Raw genomic sequence first — 22,231 nt, 5'->3', positions numbered from 1 at the left:
CTTCAGAACTTAAACTGTATGCTATTATCTTTTTTTTTTTAAATAAACCCGTACCTTCCATCTTGGAATCAATACTGTGTATTGGTTCCAAGGCAGCAGATTGGTAATGACTTACCCAGGGTCACCCAACTAGGAAGTGTCTGAGGCAAGATTTGAACCCAGGACCTCCCATCTCTGGGCCTGGCTCGCAATCTACTGAGCCATCTAGCTTGTCCCTGTTATCTTTTTTAAAAAAGTAGTATTCATTCTATGGTTCTGTTTTAGGGAGTAAACATTTTTAAAAATGTCAAAAATGAAATATTGAATTATTATGTTAGCATTGTTATATTAGGAGAATCTTAATATTATTTTTGTTATTAAAATTTATTTTGCCCAGCAATTATAGATCCTTCCAAACTTACTCTTTTGCACAATTGTTGACTTTTTTATGTGTTTGGAGCAAGCTAAATGTCATAGTGGATAAAGCACTGGCTTTCGAATCAGAGCGACTCAAGTTTATATTTGGCTTCACACATTTACTAATTACCTAACCCTGGGCAAATCATTTAATTGCTGCTTGCCTCAGTTTCCTTGACTATAAATTGGATATAATAATATCACTTAATTCCCAGGATTGTTGTGAGGCTCTAATAAGATAATATTTGTAAAGCACTTAATACAGTGCCTAACACAAAGGCAGTAATAGAAATACTAGCTGCTGTTATTATTTTTGTTATTGTTGTTAATCATCATCATTGTTTTGCAAAAGACTATATCACAGCTATAAGCCACCACCGTTAAACCCCTGAACCTGGTATATCTTTTTCCACTCCTCAGTGAACAAGACCAAAGAGTAAGTGTCCCAAAATATTTATCATTGAAAAGGAATGCTATGGATATTTTTCTTTTGTATTATGGTATCCCCTGTATTTACTGTCTAAGTACAAGGGTAGTTTGAGAAATAGTTTACTTTTTTAACCTTTTTTTTTAATGTGTGTTTTTTCTTCAAAGTAATTAATAAAATCAGGGAAAAAAATTTTATTGGTTTCACTTCTCAACATTGAACATAATTATTAATCACAATGGTAGTAATGATGAAATCTTGGCCTTTGTTGAAGATTATTAATGTTGAAATCAGATAAGAGTAGGTTAACTAATTTTCATTAATATAGTTTAGAGGAAAATATAAGCAAATTATTTAACATCAACTTTTTCTTCTCCTTGTTTTCAGAAAATGAACAAGTTTCAGCAGTCTAATCTTTGGGGAAATCATCTTGAAAACAAGTTGAAATCAAAGTCTCTGGGGGAAAAAGGACCATAAGAAGAGTCTGTTAGCTAATGCTAACAGCTTGCTGCTACTACACTAAGAAGTTTTTAGTGCCTGTGTTATGAGCAGTGATGTGGACCTGGCTGAATCGTGCCTCTGTCACATCTAGTCTCAACAGCCTGTGAGATCCATACTTATATATGACAGACCATATAGTCTGCAAAACTCATTGACACTGTACATTGATATAAGTGTAATAAGTGTCTATCTACACACTAGGCCTTCCTTGGGATAATCAATTATGAGAACTACTTAAAGTGTAGAAAATCATGTTTAGTATCATATAATATTTCTGTGGATTTCCCTTGAAAGTTACTTTAAGGTAGCAGTATGGTTTTCCAGCCAAGAATGTTAATTTCATGGACATATATTATTTTCATGTCCATATTCATGCACAAAGTCACAACTTCTGCCAAAAACTAAGGACTTTGCAATGGTGTTTGAGTGATAATTTATTAATTAATTGAGAGTTTGTAAAGTTTTCTTTATATGTGTTTGAGTGATATGCTCTGGTTGGCTAATGTGTATGTTTAGAAGGAAATAAAAATTAGACTCACTTATTTAATTGAGTCATAGGATAAATATATTCATAGGATAACTAAACAAGTGTCCTTTAAAGAAAACTTGTGTTCCTTTAGGAGGAAATCAAGGAATACAGATTATGGCATTTTAAAAAATTGCTATTAGAATTGAGGGAAAGTATAATCTGAGTGGAATGGGAACAGTTTTTTGTTTGTGGACATTGATCAACAAAAATGTTTCCATCTAGCAGTCCCAGTTTGGCAAGTTAGGTAATTATGTCTTTTTGAATACTTACTCAGTAAGTATTTATTAAATACCTACTATGTGCCAAGCACAGTGCTGGGCCCTGGGGATAGCAAATACAGTGGATAAAACAATCACTAATTTGTAGGGATCTTTTATTTTGATGGGAGGAAATCATGTTGAGGTCTTAGAAATCCCAAAATTATTAAAATGGTGGTATTCAAATGTGTGAAACTCATCTCTCTGACTAAAATGCTATAAGCTTAGTTAAATAGGACTCCATTGTTTCTGAAGGTAAAAAGCAGCCTGGTAAATATACTTTAACTGGGAGTATAAAACAAATTGGTTATAGGCTTGAGTTGGGTGTTTGTATTATATGGCTTTTAGCTAATCATTTTAGGTACCTACAGAGAAGCAGGGAGGGGAAATGTTACCTACTAAGCCACTGAGTGCTATAAAATTATTTGTGAAATAGAACTGCTGCAATTTACCTATTTCTGATGCTACTAATAATTATCATTGGATTATATTTTACAGGTGTATGTGCTTATATGACAGCAGTCTCACTCTCAGGTGGTCTATTTTTAAAAATTTAGCCAACCAAAGTATATGCTCATTTATTATTTGTGAGAGAAAGGGGAAACTTGAACACGGGGGTGTAAAAAACAAACATGTCTTTTTTTCCCCAGTGTAGCACTCAAGGATCCATTCCAGTTATTTAATTGGGCATGAATGTGTTAATATAGATTTGAACATGTAATTGTACATTTCTGTGACCTCATTATTTACAAGGTGGGCTAGATTTTTAATGTTTTTTAAGCTGGGTAAAATGTTTTCTACATCTTAAGTTAAAAGAGTTTTTAAAATTATTTTATATTATTTCAATTTTATAGTGTGTAAGGTAAGTAAAATAACAGTCAGAAAGTTACATGAGTACCAAAAAAAAAATTTCCAAAGCCAATTATGTGCATTACCCAAATGAACTTTGGGCAGAAATTGGTTCACATTTGAATGTGTGTTGTGTCAACCTTGTTTTCATCTGGGTCTTGTGTAAATGCTACGTTGCCCTCTTCTCTCCCTGTCTCTCAAAATCTCAAGTCAGTACACAGTTTGAAAGTAATGACGTTTGTCTCTTTCCCTTTATATGACTTAGAATTAATCTTAAGAAAAGCAACAGAGGAATCCATGTCTAAAAAATTGTTTTGTAGAAAACAGAGCTGGTACCTGGAGCTTACATATTCTTTCTCAGAGTGAAGAATTCTGGGTTATTTTAGCTGCCTCAGTAAGAACTTGACAGAAATAGCTTTTTTTGACCTAATGGATTAGGGATAACATTAAAAAGTAATATAGGAAATAATTTATATGCTTTCAAAAATGTACCGTAGTCATCTGACTTGTAAAGAATTAGTATTTAATCAGGAAGTTGTATATGTATATTGCCTGAAAAGTGGAATATTTTTTCTTTCACAGATATTTTTTGCTCCTAGATTGTGAATCACTTGCCATAGCTCACAAAAACACAACACAAAGCTGTGTTTTTTCCTGCAAGTGTCTTGTTTAATTGAGGTGCAATATTCAGTAACCTGTTTTATATCCATTCCCCATGTTAGACCTGGGGTTTGTAAAATCTCTTTTTCTTATTCAGTAGGCTTTTTCATGTGTTAGGAAATCTGAGTAGTTGTTTCACCTAGATAGAAGGTGTTTTATGTAAATCAAGATAGTCACATGGAAGGGACTGAGAAGTGGCTGACTTTTTCTGTGCTTCTGACTCGGGGTGGCTTGTTTGCTGCCAGGCCCAGCTGTGCGAGTGTTAGGGATTCCAGTGATCACATTGATCAGAGGACATAAATGTGTTGTGGTTATATGTCAGTTGAGAAATAAGTATTCTGTTTTTTCTTGAATTTAATTGTAGGTATTATGTTGGTTTATTTGTCACAAAAGCCATAGTGAGAGAAGCCACTGACCTTGTATGTCCTTTATCCCCTTTCTGGTTTCTTTTGACTTTTCCCAAATTCCTAACTTTAGTCAAGTTCTTTACCTTCCTCTGGAGCACTGATATTTGGTGGAAGTGCTTTAAAAATCCCTGATGTGCCAAATGAGGCCAAGAAAGCAATTTCATTTCAACCAAATAACTTCTTAAAAATAAAGATTTAAGAAAGGTAATTCCAAAAGATAATTTTACTTTAAGATTGATATAATTAGTGTTCATTTTTCTTCTGTACATTTATTTTCAATAAAAGTGGATGCTCTATATTTGGAAAAATGACTGATTATAAATACTCTTTATACTCTTTATTTAATACTTTTATATAATAAAATTAGTTTTAGCAGAGAGTTTGTTAAAATTGAAAGGTAAATTTAATAATGTGCTAATGTGAGAGTAGTAGGACTTAGGGATGACTCTTTCTGGCTGTGAAGATGGATCTAAGTAAGGCCTCCTTATAATCATGTAGATTCCTTAACTTGCAAGATTGATTAGGTCCTTGAAAAGCATTTTCTACCAAATCAGGAAGGGAGGGAAAGCATTCTTATTTCTTTTATTTTAGAGCAATTTGATTGCAATAGACTGAGAGAAATTTGGTTGTCATTTTAAGCTTTATTGAGCATTAGAAATAGTTCTAGAGATCTATTAACTTAAACTGATTGGGAAAAAAGGGATATTCTGTTTAGAAAAGCTTCCCAATATATTTAAAAATTAAAACTTGAATGCCCAGTTGAACTTTAGCTTAGGTCGTGCTTTTTATGGCTGTCTTTATTTTTGATACAATGGAATGCAGTTTAACTTGGTATTATAAATTCTAACTATGTGAGGATATTGGCAAAAAAACAAAAAACAAAACAAAAACCCCTGCACATTTGAAATAATATTCCAATAGCAACTGTACTGCACAATTCAGTGATTGTAAAGTATTCTGTAACAAGCAATGTTTGTCTCCTATATTTTGATACCTCTTACACTTATGTCTTTTAGAAAGACAGTGCCTCTGTATGCTTTTTGTATTTTTACTGAGTGATTGTAAATATTTGTTATATTTTGGTTAAGAGAATGTTTAAAAGTAATGTTTATTATCCAATCTACTAATATGTTGTTGAAAACAATAAACAATATATATATACATTAGGTTTACTGGAACTTTTTTGTCAAAAAGAATTGACTGGTGAGTGTCCTTGCTTCCCCCCCCCCCCCCCTCCTCCTTAGAGTTTGGATGCTTTTCAGATAGCATTCAATGAAACATTAATTGTCATCTTTTAATCACTGATTTTTTTTTCCATATTGGACTCATCATGGGTTTTCTGTAACTACTTATTTCTCATTCTTTTGAAATCAGTCTTTCTCTTTTCTGGCATATCAGTTGGATCCAGACAATTTATTGAGTTTTAGTACATAAGTACGTGTGTGTGTGTGTGTGTGTGTGTGTGTGTGTGTGTGTGTGTGTGTGTGTGTGTGTGTAAAGATACAAAGTTAAATTAATGAAAAAGACTTTAATTTAAGAAGAATTTATTTAAAAGGAGAGAGAATGGCAAATTGGAAATTGTATGGGACTTCTAAGAATTCCAGGTTCCTTCATGGTTGAGGTAATCTTTTGGACACAAAGATTCTCTCAGAGATGCTCTGTAGTTTTTAAAACTTGAAACATTATAATCTCTGAAGAATCAAAATTTCAGATAAATTATCCATGGTAGTATGTAAACATTAAAAATGTTGTCTTTTCTGGTCTCTCTAGAAGTATTAAAAAAAGATTTACTATGCTCTTTCTAGACTTTTCTTAGAGAGATGAATTCATTTTCAAATTTAATTCACAGGTCATTATATTATTTATAATTTTCTTTCTCCAATAAATGTTACTTAAAATCATCTTGAGACAAATAGTCATATCAGTGGGAAGAGGGGTGAGGGTGGGGGTGGGATCTATTCCAATTTAGACATCTCTTTCCAAGCTAGAAATGTCTTGTATATTAAGTGAATGTTAAGTAAAATTTTTTTTTTCCTGGAAAATGAGCCTAAAATACAGTATTGATATTACTCTTTTTATCTATACCAGGTACCATTTCACATGTTTTTGTATTTACAGGAGTTCATGGCAAATTCACTTTTTTTCTCTCAGCTGAGAGAATGGGGAAAGAGGAGCCATGGGAGGTCTGAGGAGGGATGTAGAGAACTAGAAGAGCCTCTGTGGAGAGTGGGCTAATGAATAGATAAGGATATTTGGTAGTAGGATCCCATTTCCAGACCTGGCCCTCTATCCACCTGGCTCTTCCTCCTAGCTTTAACAAGATTCTCTTTGGCTGAATAACATATTAAGTATAGATTATATTACATGTGTAATGTGTAACATAGAATTAACAGATTAGGGAAAGAAAACTAGTTCCTACATTTTCCCTTGTGTCTTAATTTTCACAGTGTTCTCAGTGACTAGCATAGAGGTCTATTGTGGTCTTTCAGAGACATGTTTATTGTGGTTTCTACTTTGGGTTGCCAGATAAACTCCAGGTGGAGTTAGTCCCTGAACCCTGACTTCCACAGTCTTTTGTGTCCTGAAAGGTATCTCCTTGCCATTGTTCAATGTTGGGACAAGTGTAGGTTTCTTTTGCTCTAAAAGAGCAAAGGTACAATGGCACTGTAATAATTAAAATGGGTTTGGCAGATATAAGAATTAAAAAAAAATTGTTGTGGTCATTGTTTATAAAATTAACTCCTAAGTCACAAGGCTGTTAGCAACTTTAGTAACTTTATTACAGTAGGGCAGAGATAGTAAAGAGGGAAATGTAGGAAGGTGATAAGGGAATTGTCTAGGCTACCACTTTAAGCCTGCTCCAAAGAAATCTAGTTTGCTCCCTGACAAAGTTCCAATCTCTGGCCAGAGGAGTGGGAGAGTCTCAGCCTCCAAAGCAGAAGTCCTTCAATGCAGAGACACCAATGCAGAAGTTCTTCCTCAGCAAGAGCCACCAGTGCAGAGGAAGTAGAAGTCCTCCCTCAGCAAGAGCTAACAGCACAACAGAAGCAGAAGTGACTCAGAATGCTCTTAGCTGGCTTTTAATAAGCAGTTTTCTCCATGTCACTTCCTGTCTCTCTGGTTCCTCCTGCCTTTTCTATCACATCTCAGGAACCAATCAATTTGCCTGACATTACCCAGGGGTCAGTGTCTGTGGGATCTACCTCCTGGCCTCTGAGGATATGAACTCTTATCAAAAGGATTCACAAGTTCCTGACTGATTAAGTTAAAAGGGTGGGACACTCCAAGTACTTGATTAAGTTAAAAAAATTCCCTTTCACAGCACTTAGACTTAATGGACATGGCCCCCATAGTTTCCATCTGGAAATCAATGTCATCAAAGTTCTACAAATAATATGGTCTTATACGCACACCAAATCTAAGAGGCCTAGACTTTATATGGATGAGACTTATTATACCCAGAAGTTGCACCAAGGAAGTCAGGACCAGTTGCTTTCCAGGGGCACCTTTGTTCTGAGCATGTCCCTTGTTGGCTGAAGGAATAGGGCAGAAGGCTCTATCTTAGAAACTGAAGATGAAAGCTCCAGGAGGAGCTCCGCCCTCTCACATGTGACTTAACTCATTGTAAAATGTCCCATAAGATCAAACTGCTGAAGTTCTGCTCCCACAAATGAATAAAAAGTATTTTAGGATTTGACATTGTATGTCAACCTGCTCACTCTCTGCATAATCCTGATGTCAATACTGAACTCAGAACACAATCTGAATCTTGGGGCCCATTCATTGGTTAATGATGTCAGTCCCTAATAAGACAGGATACATACATAGACAACTTCCAGAGTGAGGCAAAGAGTGGCCTCAGGATTCAGCCTTCCTTTTCTGAGCCTTAAGTCTTCAGGCTAGGGCAGTCATGGAAGGACCCCCCCCCCCCCTCATTCACCCAGAGGAGTGGGGCACTTGGTGTCTAAATTAGAATCCAGATCTTTCTATCTGGTGTTACCTGTCTCCACAATTGAATTGAGTCTTTCTCCCAGTGTGCATTTCTTCCTTCCCTCTCAGATTTCTTCCAGGGGCTGTCATGGAGATAAATGGCCACCTCTTGTGTCTATATTTTTCTCAATTTTGTCTCTCGGGTATAAAAATGGAGACTTGAACCTGGGACTCCATTTCCCAGCAGTCCTTGCTAGCTCCCAGAATGCCCTCTAATCTCACTGAGATTTCCACCTGGGCGAGGTCAAAAAATTCTATTTAACCTGGCTGTAAAGGCTACTGGGGATCTTTTTCTACTTCCACTTCTGAGTACACACGGCTCTCCACCTAGCAGGCAAGATGTGAGTGGTTCTTTATCTAAAATTCTTCTTTAAAGGGAATTTAAACTTTGCAATTTAAAATAATATTATTTTTACACAGGTAGCAACCTATACCAATTTGTAGATTAATCTCCTGAGTTCCCATCTTGCACAATGTCTCAAACTTAAAGTCTCTCAGTGAGGCCTTGAGGTTGGCCTCTCCTGTTTAGCAGAATGCATCCCATGATGTTAGATGCCTTCCATTTCAACTTTTTGCTTGGTGACACACTTATAACCCCACTTTTATATAGCTCCCTATATGCATGGTTCTATCTCTTTTTTTCAAGAGGGCATAGTGAAATGAAGAAAAACTGTACCTGGAATGAGAGGACCTAGGTTCAAATTTGGCTCTGCAATTTATGGTTTTAGGCAAAAGACGTAATCTCACTTTCTTTAGCTGTAGAATGAGGGGATTAGATCTGATAACCTCCATCTTTATGATCCTCTCACCTGACAGAACCCCCTCTCCCCCCCCCCCCCACATACCTAGGCACAAATTTTATGGGATTCTGACTATTGCAACATCAGTCAGTCACTCAAGCATTAACCACCCACTTTTTGCCAGGCACTGTACCAAATGCTGGAGATACAAAAAAAGGCCAAAATAATCTGGCTGCTATAAAGGAGTTCATAATACAATGAAGACAACACACAAACTACTATGTTCAAACAATACATAAACTAGATATAGTTGAGAGAATCAACAAAGAGAAGGGATTAGAATTAAGAGCTTGAGGAAAAAGCTTGTGGAAGTTAGGTTTCAAGCTGGGACTTGAGGAAGCAAGGGGAGCCAGAAGGGAGAGCATTCTGGATATGGTGACAGCCAGCGAGGATTCCTGGAGTCAGGAGATGTGGTGTTTTCTTTGAGGAATAGCAAGGAGGCAAGTGTTGCTGAATATATATATATATATATATATATATATATATATATATATATATATATATATATACTTGGAAAGGAATAAGTTGTAAGAAGCTGATGTCAGAAGGCAAAATGAGGTCTTCTTGAAGGCCACAGTCGGCCTCCAACTGGCCATACCCTGGCAATAGTTTATATCCTGCAGGGGCAGGCTTCTGCTTCCCTTCATGCATATTCATGCATGCCCATCATTTTGGGATGGTTGCTTTGGAGATTAACTACAAACAGGTGTAGGTTGCTAGCCCAGAGCCAACCAGCGAATAGCTTTCTTGCCTCAGTAAGGGCAGCAGCTCATGATCCCTATGAGGAGAACCACCACTCCTCTGCCCCTGCCAGACCACTGACTTTGGCCCCACTACCATCCCACAGGGGAGAAACCCCAGTGGAATGTATCCCTACCACCCTACCACCAGCCAGCCAAATAAAAGGTTCCATAAAGGAGAGTGATGTGGGGGTCCACCGCCTCGGGCATCTGCTGGCAGTCTCCCCCCCCCCCACAATCCTAAGCTCAAGAGCATTCTGGGTAGTAGTGTTCCTGAGCCACAGGCCCTACCTTCAACCTGCTGGTGAAGACCTGGAAAAGAAAGTTCTTACTATCAAATGGTTAATTATCAGTAACATGATTTTAACAATCAAAATGACTCAAAAATAAGTCACCTGTATCTACACCCTAGCCGGACTAAATTACTTGCTGTCCAGATCATCAGGCTTTACCATCTGCCCAACGATTATTCCCTAAAGATCCCTGGGCATCGCTATCTGCCCTGCCACTGCATCCTATGGACCATCAGATCATAGGGAAAAAGACTTGTACAAGCATATTAATAGCTACACTCTGTGGTGGCAAAAATTTGGAAAATGAGGAGGTGTCCATTGATTGGGGAATGGCTAAACAAATTGTATCTGTTGGTGATGGAATACTATTGTGCTCAAAGGAATAATGGACTGGAGGAATTCCATGTGAACTGGAAAGGCCTCCAGGAAGTGATGCAGAGTGAAAGGAGCAGAACCAGGAGAACATTATACACAGAGACTGATACACTGTGGTACAATCAAATGTAATGGACTTTTCTACTAGCAGCAATGCAATGATCCAGGACAATTCTGAGGGACATATGAGGAAGAACACTATCCACATTCAGAGGAAGAACTGTGGGAGTAGAAACAGTAGAAAAACAACTGCTCGATCACATGGGTCGATGGAGATATGATTGGGGATATAGACTCTAAATGATCACCCTATTGCAAATATCAATAATATGGAAATAGGTCTTGATCAATGACACATGTAAAACACAGAGGAATTGTGCATCAGCTATGGGAGGGTTGGTGGGGAGGGGGAGGAAAGAAAATGAATCTTGTAACCATGGAAAAATATTCTAAATTAACATTAAATAAAATCCCCACCCCCAAAAAACCCCCCAACAGAAAACAAAACAAAAAAACTAAGTATGATCAGACTTTACTATCATCTGCCCTGAATCTTAGCCTAAAGACCTGAAACCTCTACCATGTGAACTTTAGATTACTCCACCCTATTTAGTCTAACAAAAATCAGGAAATTGTGATTTCAGATTACTCCTCCCTATTTAGTCTAACAAAATCAGGAACACCCATACTTAAGGATTAAATATTTAGGAATATGGCCTATTACAGACATGCGCTAGCAAATGACAAATCAGAAACAACTGACATACCCCTAGGCTGTCCTAAAGCAAGCCTAAGATATCATTGGTATGTGTGAGATGCAGGAAAGTGATGTAAAACTGTCTATATATTTCACGTCACTTCCTCTCTTCAGTCTCTGACAGCAGAGAGTTGGCTGGTAGCAGTAGGCCGAGCGTGTCGGTATCTTGGCATGATGGCTGCTAATGTTCGGGTTTAGCAGTGAGTTTTCCTTGATACCATACTGGAGGAAGCCTAGTAACCTAGTTCAGGTGAGGCATCTTCTCTGAGATCTCTTGGAGTTTAGGCTGATTTTTAATCTCCTTTACCTTCCAAACAATATCCTCTTAGAGAAAGCCTCTAATCTTCAAAGATCTCGCGGTGGAGGTCTTTGAACTCACCTGGCACAGGCTGGGTGGGAGAAATCCTATATCTTTCCCTCTCTCTTCTCCTTAATTTCTTCCCAAGAAATCCTATACTTTTCCCTCTTCTCCTTGATTTCTTCCCTATATATTGATTAAACCACCATATATTTCCAAACTGACTTAGGTATTTTATTTGGGATATCCCCTGGCGATCAAAAATCAAACTTAGATTAGGTCACAACCCTAAATTATTCTTACAGTCTGGTGACCATGAAGGGTGTGACAAGGACCCTCAAGTTTCTGTGAAATCCCTTTCCTTTATCTCTTTATTACTTGCTTAAGTCAGTCAGTCTTTTAAACAGCTAAGTTGGCTTCAAAACACAGCTGCTAGAGCAAGTAAGTATAAAACTTTTTTTCCCTCTCTTTTCTTCTTAATTTGAATTGAAAACAGCCATGTTTTTTTAAAAACCTAAAAGCGGCAGGAATGGAGAATCTGTTTACCTATGAATCCCCTTTCCCTCAGGGAACAAACAACCCAAATAGGCAAAATATTCAATGACAATATTGCCTAGATTACTCTTAATTAGCACTGAGAGGACTCTGAAGAAAGTTTTGGCTTTGTCCTGCTTTCCATGTGTTTTGTGAGGCCTGCTAGGGAAATAACTACAAAATATATTTACATAAAAATGAATACTACATTCTCCGACATGTATATGGTGGTTGAAGAATTAGGAATATTAAGGAAATCAGGATACCTCCAATTTCTTATGTTATTAGGTAATGTCATTTTTGTACTCGATACAAAATGCTATCATGAAAAAATTTGAAGCTGAAATGCAAAAAAACATGCAAAAATCTGAAGCTAAAATACAAGAAATTATGCAAAAATCTGAAGCTACAGTGCAGAAAAACATAAAAAAATCTGAAGATAAAATAGAAAAACAAAAAAATTTGAGGCTAAAATACAGGAGAATATAGAAAACCAAATGGATAATTTAAAATGCTTCTTACAGGATCAATTGGCAGATATCTACCTTACCAAAAATAGGTCTGAACCTGACAAACCTGTTTCTGAACTTTTAAATGAGGAAATTCCCTTCCCCGAAAAGGAGATAGAAAACACCTTCCCTATAGCTCAGCTAACAGACTGCTTCTCTCATGGTCTGCAAATCTTGGCTGAACTTAATCCCCAAAACCCTTTTCCTGAAACCCAAGCTTCTGAAATCCCAGTTTCTTCTGTACCTTCTCTTGCCCCAAAACCAATCCTAGCCCCAATGAAATCTCAACCTTCTAAAGAAACTCTTTCTAGTCAAATGACCCACAGATACCAAATTTAATTACAAGCCTTTTTCCTTAAAGAGAAGTACCTGAAATGGACGCAACAGGGATGTGGTGACTCTAAGGCACAATATGCCATTTACTCCCCAAGAAATAAATGAATTCACACAAAACATTCCCTCATACGAACAAGATCCTTTTTTGATAACGAAAAAGATGACATATATTTTTTCAATATAATCCGTCTTAAAAGGTGTTGAAAACTTGCTACAGGCTTTTTTAACTAAATGTGAGAAAAATAAAATAATTTCTCATGTCAATAAAACCCGGGGGTGCAATACAGCATACTGGCCATCTCAGGATCCTGAATGGGACTATAACAACTCTGAGGATTATCTACGACTATACCATTGTAGGGAGGCCATCTTAACAACAATGAGAGAGTGTGCAGACAGTACAGATAAGTGGTCAGAATTTGAACGAATTAAGCAAAATGAAGAGACACCCTCCAGATTCATGGACAGAATAATTGAGTTTGGGGGTCAATACCTGGATTTTGACCTTTCTAAAGAAAATTGCATAAGACGAGTTAGAAGGCTCTTTGTCAATAACTCTTGCAAAGTGATTAGGGATTATTTTAGAACACATTGCCCAAGATGGCTGGAGATGGACCTTGAAGAATTGTGGAAAACAGCTCTATATGTTTCAAAGGGAAACAAGGAAAAGTAGGAAGAGAATAATGATCTCATGGAGAAAAATGGAGAAACAATTGACATATTTAACAGATAAGATGGCTAAACTGGAAAGAGGGCATGATACTCAGCCAATTGCACTTGTCTCTCTCCAGAAATCTAATTATCGATCCATTACCTGCAATTCTGTGAGAAGGAGGGCCACAGAATGATAGAGTATAGAACTTTATTCAAGGCAATCAGGAGGAATATGCAGTTTAATAACAATTACAGAAGTGATCATTATAGAAATAACTATAATAATGATTATGGAAACCACAACTTTAGGAATGATAACTATAGGAATAGATATTGGGAAAATGATAACTCAAACCAAATGACTCCACAACAATATAACTTAAGTGGTACTCGTTCAAAAAATACTCAGGGTGCTAATGCTCTTCAGGGGGGTGCCCACAGAACTACCCAAATACTATGAAGGTGTCTAGGAATCAGAGTATACAACCTTTGATTTTCCAGACCCTGATGTCCTACTACCCATTGTTCCTATCCACTACCGCCCCTATACTGATGAGCCTCATGTTACCTTAAAGGTAGGTAACACCTATTATGATTGTCTTCTAGACACTGGAACTACCAAGTCTGTATTAAAGAGTACACCTGATTTACATTGCTATTCCATTGGCTCAGAGAATATAATGGGAGTGTCAGGGATATCCCAAAGGGTTAAAAAGCTTTCCCCTAGAATAGTGTCTGTAGGACCTCTAGAAGTAGAACATTCCTTCCTTTTGATGCCTGACTCCCCTTTAAATCTGCTGGGGAGGGACCTTCTTTTTTAAACATTTTATTTGGTCATTTCCAAACATTATTCATTGGAAACAAAAATCATTTTCTTCCCCCCCCCACCCCCACCTCTCCCATAGCCAGCGCATGATTCCACTGGGTATCACATGTGTTCTTGACTCGAACCTATTTCCGTGTCGTTGGTATTTGCTCTAGAGTGTTCATTTAGAGTCTCTCCTCAGTCATATCCCCTCCACCCCTGTAGTCAAGCAGTTGCTTTTCTTCGGTGTTTTTACTCTCACAGTTTATCCTCTGCTTGTGGATAGTGTTTTTTACATCCCTGCAGATTGTTCAGGGACATTGCATTGTCCCTAATGGAGAAGTCCATTACCTTCGATTATACCACAGTGTATCAGTCTCTGTGTATAATGATTTCCTGGTTCTGCTCCTTTCGCTCTGAATCACTTCCTGGAGGTTGTTCCAGACTCCATGGAATTCCTTCACTTTACTATTCCTTTGAGCACAATAGTATTCCATCACCAACATATACCACAATTTGTTCAGCCATTCTCCAACTGAAGGGCATCCCCTCATTTTCCAATTTTTGGCCACCACAAAGAGTGTAGCTATGAATATTCTTGTACAGGTTTTTTTCCTTATTATCTCTTTGGGGTACAAGCCCAGCAGTGCTATGGCTGGATCAAAGGGCAGACAGTCTTTTATCGCCCTTTGGGCATAGTTCCAAATTGCCCTCCAGAATGGTTGGATCAATTCACAACTCCACCAGCAATGAATTAGTGTCCCTACTTTGCCGCATCCCCTCCAGCATTCGTTACTTTCCATAGCTGATATGTTAGCCAATCTGCTAGGTGTGAGATGATACCTCCGAGTTGCTTTGATTTGCATCTCTCTGATTATAAGAGATGTAGAGCACTTTTTCATGTGCTTATTAATAGTTTTGATTTCTTTGGCTGAGAACTGCCTGTTCATGTCAGGGAGGGACTTTCCAATGCAAACTCAGAGCCACAATAGCTTGCTCCCCAGATGGTTCCTTATCATTGGAAGTACCTGAGGAATCTTTAAAATTACTCCCTGTACTTCTCTCAGATAGTCAGGAGGGGAAAGAGCACCCCACCTTTGTGATACCTGCAGATATACCAGAGTCTCTTTGTGCCACATCTTCCGATGTAGGCTTACTTAAGTCGTCTGTTCCTGTGCAGATAAAAACTAAATCTAGCCAGCCTCCTTCCATCCCTCAGTATCCCCTCCCAAAAGAGGTAATTGAGGGTATTACCCCAGTAATAAACTCATTAATTGACCAGGGAATAACAATCCCTTGTAAATCTGAATACAATTCGCCTATCCTGCTTGTTAAAAAACCAAAAATAGGGTCCAATGGCAAGCACTTCTATAGATTTGTACAGGATTTGAAGGCTCTGAACAACCACATTATAAAGAGACACTGTAGTTTCCAACATACATACAATTATTTCTTCTATTCCTAGCACAACTACATACTTTACAGTCATAGACTTGTGCTCAGCCTTTTTTTCCATACCCATACATGAGAACTCCTGGAATATCTTTGCTTTTACCTGGAAGGGCTCTAAGTCTAAATGGAGTTGTCTGCCACAAGGGTTCGTGGAAAGCCCGAGTTTATTTGCACAAATTTTGAGCCAAGACATAGGTAATATAAAATTTAAAAATAGTAAATTAATCAAATATGTAGATGATCTACTCTTGGCCTCAACAGATGCAGAAGCATGTCAGGAAGATAGTAAACACTTTCTTTTGAAACTACACAAAAGGGGGCGCAAGATCTTGAAGAATAAAGTTCAGTGGTGTCTCCCTAAAATAGAATATTTGGGGTTTATCCTGACTGCAGATGCTCTTTTTCTCCCAAAAGAATTGAAAATATTCAAAATTTAAGTGCTCCTACCACAAAGAAATAGTCGAGAGCAATTTTAGGATCAACAGGGTTTTGTAGACAGTGGATTCCTTGCTATGGGGAAATTACTAAACCACTTATAGCACTAACAAGGGATTCTGTCCCTGAACCCCTCAAATTAGAGCCAGAACAGCTGTTAGCTCTATCAGATCTAAAACAGGCTATCCTGTCTGCCCTGCTCTAGGCATCCCAGATTACAACAAGCCATTTACTTTGTATGTACATGAGCAAAGAGGGGTAGCTTCAGGTGTTTTAACTCAGACTTTGGGCCCTTCTCAGAGCCCAATTGCTTATTATTCTCTATATCTGGCTCATCCTCTATGTGCAGTCTTCCTCTGTTAGTATGTGAAATTTTTAAAGTAGAGATATATTCTTAGCAATGGCATAGTGCTTGGCACATAGATATTAAGTAATTAATTAGTTATTTTTCATTCATTCACTCATTCATTCTGGGCACTTAAAGACTCATGTGGGAGCTCTTTTAAAAAAAGTCCTGGGGGCAGCTGGGTGGCTCAGTGAATTGAGAGCCAGGCCTAGAGATGGGAGGTCCTGAGTTCAAATCTGACCTCAGATACTTCCTAGCTGTGTGACCCTGGGCAAGTCACTTAACCTCCATTGCCTATCCCTGACCACTCTTCTGTCTTAGAAGCAATACACAGTATTGATTCAAAGATGGACGGGAAGGGTTAAAAAAAACAAAACCCTGATGTCTATTTCATAGACTACCTTTCATAGTCTGAATTGTCTATAGGATTTTAGGCATTCATTATATATGGGATTTAATTATCTTGCTTTATATAGGAAGGCTGTACCTTACATGTAGCAATAGGATGTCATTGTGTGCCTCAAAGGAAGACAGAATAGATAGCTCAAGCCTCTTCTCCCCACCACCCCTTTCTCCAAGAGAGACTTTCTTTCTTGAAGCAGGAGATTGGGACCAGCAGCCTGGCTACTCTGCTCTCCTCAGAAAGTGGAGCTACCAGACTGGAATTATATCTACTGCTCCACTAAATAGTATTAATTATTATTGTTAGTCCAGGGCAGTGATGGCAAACCTGTGGCATGAGTGCCAAAAATGGCATACAGAGTGCTCTCTGGGCATCCAGCCCTCCTTCCCTAGTTCATTACTAGGAAGACAGAGGGACTCAGATGGACCTGCTCCCCTCCCCATCTCCGCCATGCATGATGACAGTTTTTCACATGCCTGGCCCCTCTGCCCAGCATCCCAAAGAGAACTCTCAGGGGATAAGGTGGGTGGCTCACAGGTGGCAGAGCTGTAGGGGAGCAGAGCACTAGGGCCACTCCCCTCCCCCTTTTCTACACTCACTGAGGACATTCCTTACTTCACCCACCTGCCCCTCTGCCTGGCAGCCTAATGGGAGAACCTCTCTCCCCTGTGTAGGTAAGCGGCGGGGCAGGGTGTGCCTAGCATTTGGTGAGGGAAGGGCACAGCCCAGTCTCTAAAAGGCTCACCATCACTGGTCTAGGGAATGTAGTTTTCAGCCTCAAGTTAAGCTTCTAATCACTATTTCTTGATGAAGAAGGAAGGCCACAAGCTTTTTGTTCAAGGCTTGACCCACTGAATGCCAGTTCCACATAGCAAGTAAGAGAGAGACCCATTCTTTCACATCAACAGCAAAACAAAACAGAAAAAGAATAGACTGGAAATTAGGTTCCAAACAATAAAGAGTACAGGAACTTTCCTATTGTGAGAAAAGTAGCAGAGCTCAACCAAGAGAGTCCTAATCTCACCCAAAGAGAAGTTCCCTGAAGTCTCTAGGGTAAGAAGCTGGGGGCAGGGGCATAATGGAGGCTGCTAGCTTCCTTCTTGTCTTTCCAGTCATTTATCTCCTTTTGGGGCAACTAGGTGGCTCAGTGGATGGAGCATTGGGCCTGGAGCCAGGAAGACTAAAGTTCAAATTCACCTTCAGTCACATACTATAGGTGTGTGACCTTGGGCAATTCAGTCATCTTCTCTTTGCCTTAATCTACTGGAGAAGGAAATGGTAACCTATTTTGCCAAGAAAACCCCAAGGATAGTATTGACATGCTATAGTTCATAAGCTCACAGAATTGGATGTGGCTGAATGACCAGACAACAACAATAACCATCTCTCTAAAAAGCTGAAATGTAGAAACAGTCACAGTTATCTTGAAGTCCAAAGAGGCAAGAACTTGAAGAGAACAAGTCTCTCTCCATTCTGGTTCTCACCAACTCTATTGCAGCCCTCATGCAGAAGGAGTGCAATGATTCTACCAAAGAAGTAAAAGTCCATACCAATGGACTTTGAGCCTCAAGTTACATTTATAGTTGGGAACCCATAGAAGGGTAGGGACAGGGATTGGGCCTATGATTTCACAAGTGCAAGGAACTGCCAGTTTGAGGAAAAGACCCCGTAGCAACATAGTTTAGAGTTTGAGAGTTGCCTAGAGCTCTGTGAGGTTTAGGGACTCTGCCAGAATAGCTAGAATGTCAGGAATAGGGTGTGAATTTAGATCTTAGCTCTGAGGCCAGTCCTCCCTCCATTGTAACAGGATACCCGTCAAAACAGAGCAAAACAAATGCTTTTATTCCATCTGTCTGGATCTCCTGATTCTGTTCATTGCTTCTCTTTAGATGCACTTTTCTCACCTCACCTTTACATAACTATCCCTTGGGTATGTGATGCTGTGGGTGAGGATTGCTCACAGTGTTTACAGAGTGAATGAAGGAGGCAACTCAGTATAATGATTAAAGAGGGCTAGAATGGACCAGGAGGGAGGAAGACCTTGTTTCCGCTTCATCTCTGACACCATCCGTCACTATGAGCCAAGTCAATTGATCATTCTTTGCTTCAACTTGCTCATTTGTAAAATGGAGATGATAATACCTCATGGTAGGAGTTGGAAGATTCAAATAAGTTAATAGAAGTAAAGCCCTTTGCAAACTTTAAAAGCATTTTAATTTATTTTAAAAAATTTTATTTTTATTGTCATGCAAAATGCACTTCCACATTGGTCATTCATGTAAAACCAAAGCCGTAGATAACCCAAGCCCACAATAAAACCACAAATACATTGATGTGAAAGACGACTGCAATAGTTCTTTCTCTGGAGGTGAACATAGCATTGAAGTCCTTCAGGATTGTTCCACATCAGTGCATTGCTGAGAGTAGCCAAGTTTTCACAGATAATCATTGCTCAATATTGCAATAAAAAGTGTTATTATTATGATCACATGCATCAGCTGATTATCCCTGATGGCCCTTTTACCTCCTTTGCCCAATCTATGATAAAAGAATAATAGAATAATAGGATTTGGGGTCAGAAGGGTCAATGAGCGATTCTCTAGTATTAGGGGTTTAGCCTTTTTTGTATCATTAAACCTCTTTGGCATGCTGGTGAAGACTATGGATCCCTTCCCAGAATATTTTTAAATGCATCAAATATATATAAGATCACAAAGGAAATTAATTCTTTAAAATATATATAAAATGTTATAATTTTTTAAAAGATAGAAGAACCCCTCAACTAGTTAAACTCTATCTTAAGAAAGAGGAAACAGGGATACTTCGAACTTCTTTGGAGTTGACATTGAATAATTAATAATTAAAGATCTTTCCCTAAACCCGTCCCCAAACCCACCAAGCTGAAACTATTGTCTAGCCTGCATGCCCAATCAAATCAAATCACACCATGAAAAAATGGGGAAATAGGCATTATATGATAATATATGTACAAACTGTGTAATATTACTGGCTTTCTTGGTGTGGGGTGGGAGGGAGAGGGGAAAAAAAAAGAATAGGACAGATTTCCAGACATAGCTTATGTGAGAATTTGTTTCTCTTGGAGAAGCATATTTTTATATTTTCTTACAAATTTATAACAAATCATGTTTTATACTATCATTATGCTACATATGATGTTATATATTAAAAAATGGCAACTTATAAAAACACAAAACCCGGGGGCAGCTGGGTAGCTCAGTGGATTGAGAACCAGGCCTAGAGACGGGAGGTCCTAGGTTCAAATCTGGCCTCAGACACTTCCCAGCTGTGTGACCCTGGGCAAGTCACTTGACCCCCATTGCCTAGCCCTTACCACTCTTCTGCCTTGGAGCCAATACACAGTATTGACTCCAAGACGGAAGGTAAGGATTTAAAAAAAAAAAACCCAGCATTTATTAAGAACGTATCCATCACAATAATGTTATAACTTTGTTAAACACTTCACTAAAATATAAGCAAGGCTATGAATGATTTTTGCTCTACCTGCCCAGTAATCCTGATGGAAAAAGTAATGAAATTAGTCTTATATGGTTGCCTCTTGGTGATCACTGCTTCCTTTTCTAAATATTCACAAAATGTTCCATTTAAGACATGCTCTAAAGATAGGCTCCGCAGAAGAAATGTAACAATATATTCTCATTCGACCTTTGCAGAGGTTGGGAGCCTGGAACCAAAAAAATTGATGCATTTGTTAGTTCTACTGAATTTCTTTTTTTCATCATTCTTTGTTACAAGAGATGGCTCACTAGGGATGGGAGAGACTACATCTTTGGAAATCAAAGTGATATAAAGTAAGTTATCAATACAATTTTATATCAATTTTAAAAAAGTAAAGAGGAGAAAACTGAGGCAAGAAGAGAGGAAGTACTCATGTTATATGTGGCAAATATTAGACTTGAACCCAGATCTCTTGACCCTATGTCCTGTGATCTCTAAGGGATAGATTGGGAGTGAGGAGAGCAAGGTCCTGGTCCAGCTGTGCAGATATATTTCTTGTGCACTTAAAACAAGAGGTTAATGAATCTGTACTAGAACTATTTGTACTTATCTTATTCGACCCCCTCCCTGATTATAAATTCTTTGAGGGTGAGACCATTTCTCATGTAGGATTATACTCTCTAACTTCAGCATCGCTTGACATGTACACAGAAATTCAAGTATTTGTTGAATTTTAATTGGTCCTCAGTTTTCCTCTCTGTGAAAATGGAACTCAAGGGTTGATCTGAGAATTAAATGAGAACATGCATTAATATGAAGAATTATTATTAATTTAGAATGTCTTCCAGAGGTGAATAAATGAAGAAAGGCATTGAATGAACAATAGTGAGAGGGATATTAGATTTAGTGGCAGCAAGATGAATTTCTGGGACCAGGAGAAAGAGCCCTGTCAGACGCCAAAAGAAATCTTGACAAAAGCTTTGGTGCTCAACTTCAAAGTCATATTCACATGGTTATTTCTTAAATCTCCATAATGTATGTAAACCATTTTATAAATTTGAAAACAATGTAGACAATATTGGTCCACATCTGTTTTCTTTGACTTACTAAGCTGCTTCTTCCATCGTGGATCTACAACTGTCCTCCAACTTAGAGTCCTAGCAAGCTGCCCAGGAGCACACAGCTAATATGTGGCAGAGGAAAGACCTGAACTTAGACCACCCTGCTGCTCTCCACCTGCTAGAGCCACTAAAGAGCCACTGCAACCTGCTGACTCCTGGTGCTACATTTCCCCATTATTTGTCCAATATTGGCTATTTGAGGGTAACTGTTTAAAAGAGAATTAAAATCACCTGGAAATTCACCGACTCTATGTGCATAAAGGAATTTTAGGAAGAATTCTATGTGCATTGTGACGATTAAGACAAGGCTGCCCACCTGGAAATCCCACTGAAGGAAATCAAATGCCACGGGACTGCCCAGAAACCTTTTGTTCAGGCTCTGATCTCAAAGATGCCACAGGGAGGCAGCATTGCCCTTCACTTTGGCTTCTCTGACTACTGGAAAACAGCATCTTGGAAGTATTGGTTGCTTTAGGGGTTCAGAGGCCCAGAAAATAAATTAACGACAAAATAAAAATTAACCTCTTTGCCATTTTGGTGAAGTGGGCAGTCTCTCCTCTGGAGTCTGAACTTGTAAGGACTTAACAGTGATTTATTTTATAGATTAGGAAACAGAAAGGAAGGCACTAGCCCAAGGCCACATGGTTAATTTAATCATGTTGGACCAGATCTCTCCCAGTGCTTTGACTACACAAAAGGGAATCTCTCTCTCTCTCTCTCTCTCTCTCTCTCTCTCTCTCTCTCTCTCTCTCTCTCTCTCTCTCTCTCTCTCTGTCTTTCTGTCTGTCCCTCTGACTCTATCTCTGCCTATCTCTGTCTCTCCCTCTCTTCCTTCCTCCGTCCTCTCTCTTTCATCCCCTCCCTCCCTCCTCCCTCTGTA

The 22,231-nt window shown here is 38.5% G+C and overlaps 1 protein-coding gene across 5 annotated transcripts in view; it reads left to right on the top strand.

Annotated features, from left to right (window-relative positions):
- The window catches only part of RAPGEF6 (Rap guanine nucleotide exchange factor 6), a 285,799-nt gene extending 280,610 nt beyond the window's left edge, over positions 1–5,189 (top strand). For all 5 annotated transcript variants that reach the window (XM_007473406.3, XM_007473405.3, XM_016431778.2 and 2 more), the window contains one exon: positions 1,211–5,189. In XM_007473406.3, the coding sequence (XP_007473468.1) occupies positions 1,211–1,236 (26 nt within the window). In that variant the 3' untranslated portion in view covers positions 1,237–5,189. The remainder of the gene's footprint in view (positions 1–1,210) is intronic.
- Positions 5,190–22,231: the final 17,042 nt, after the last annotated feature.

The sequence above is a fragment of the Monodelphis domestica genome, chromosome 1 (genome assembly GCF_027887165.1).
Source record: "Monodelphis domestica isolate mMonDom1 chromosome 1, mMonDom1.pri, whole genome shotgun sequence".
Taxonomy (NCBI): domain Eukaryota; kingdom Metazoa; phylum Chordata; class Mammalia; order Didelphimorphia; family Didelphidae; genus Monodelphis; species Monodelphis domestica.
The sequence above is the reverse complement of the archived record's forward strand: the minus strand, read 5'-3'. Positions and strand labels throughout refer to the sequence as shown.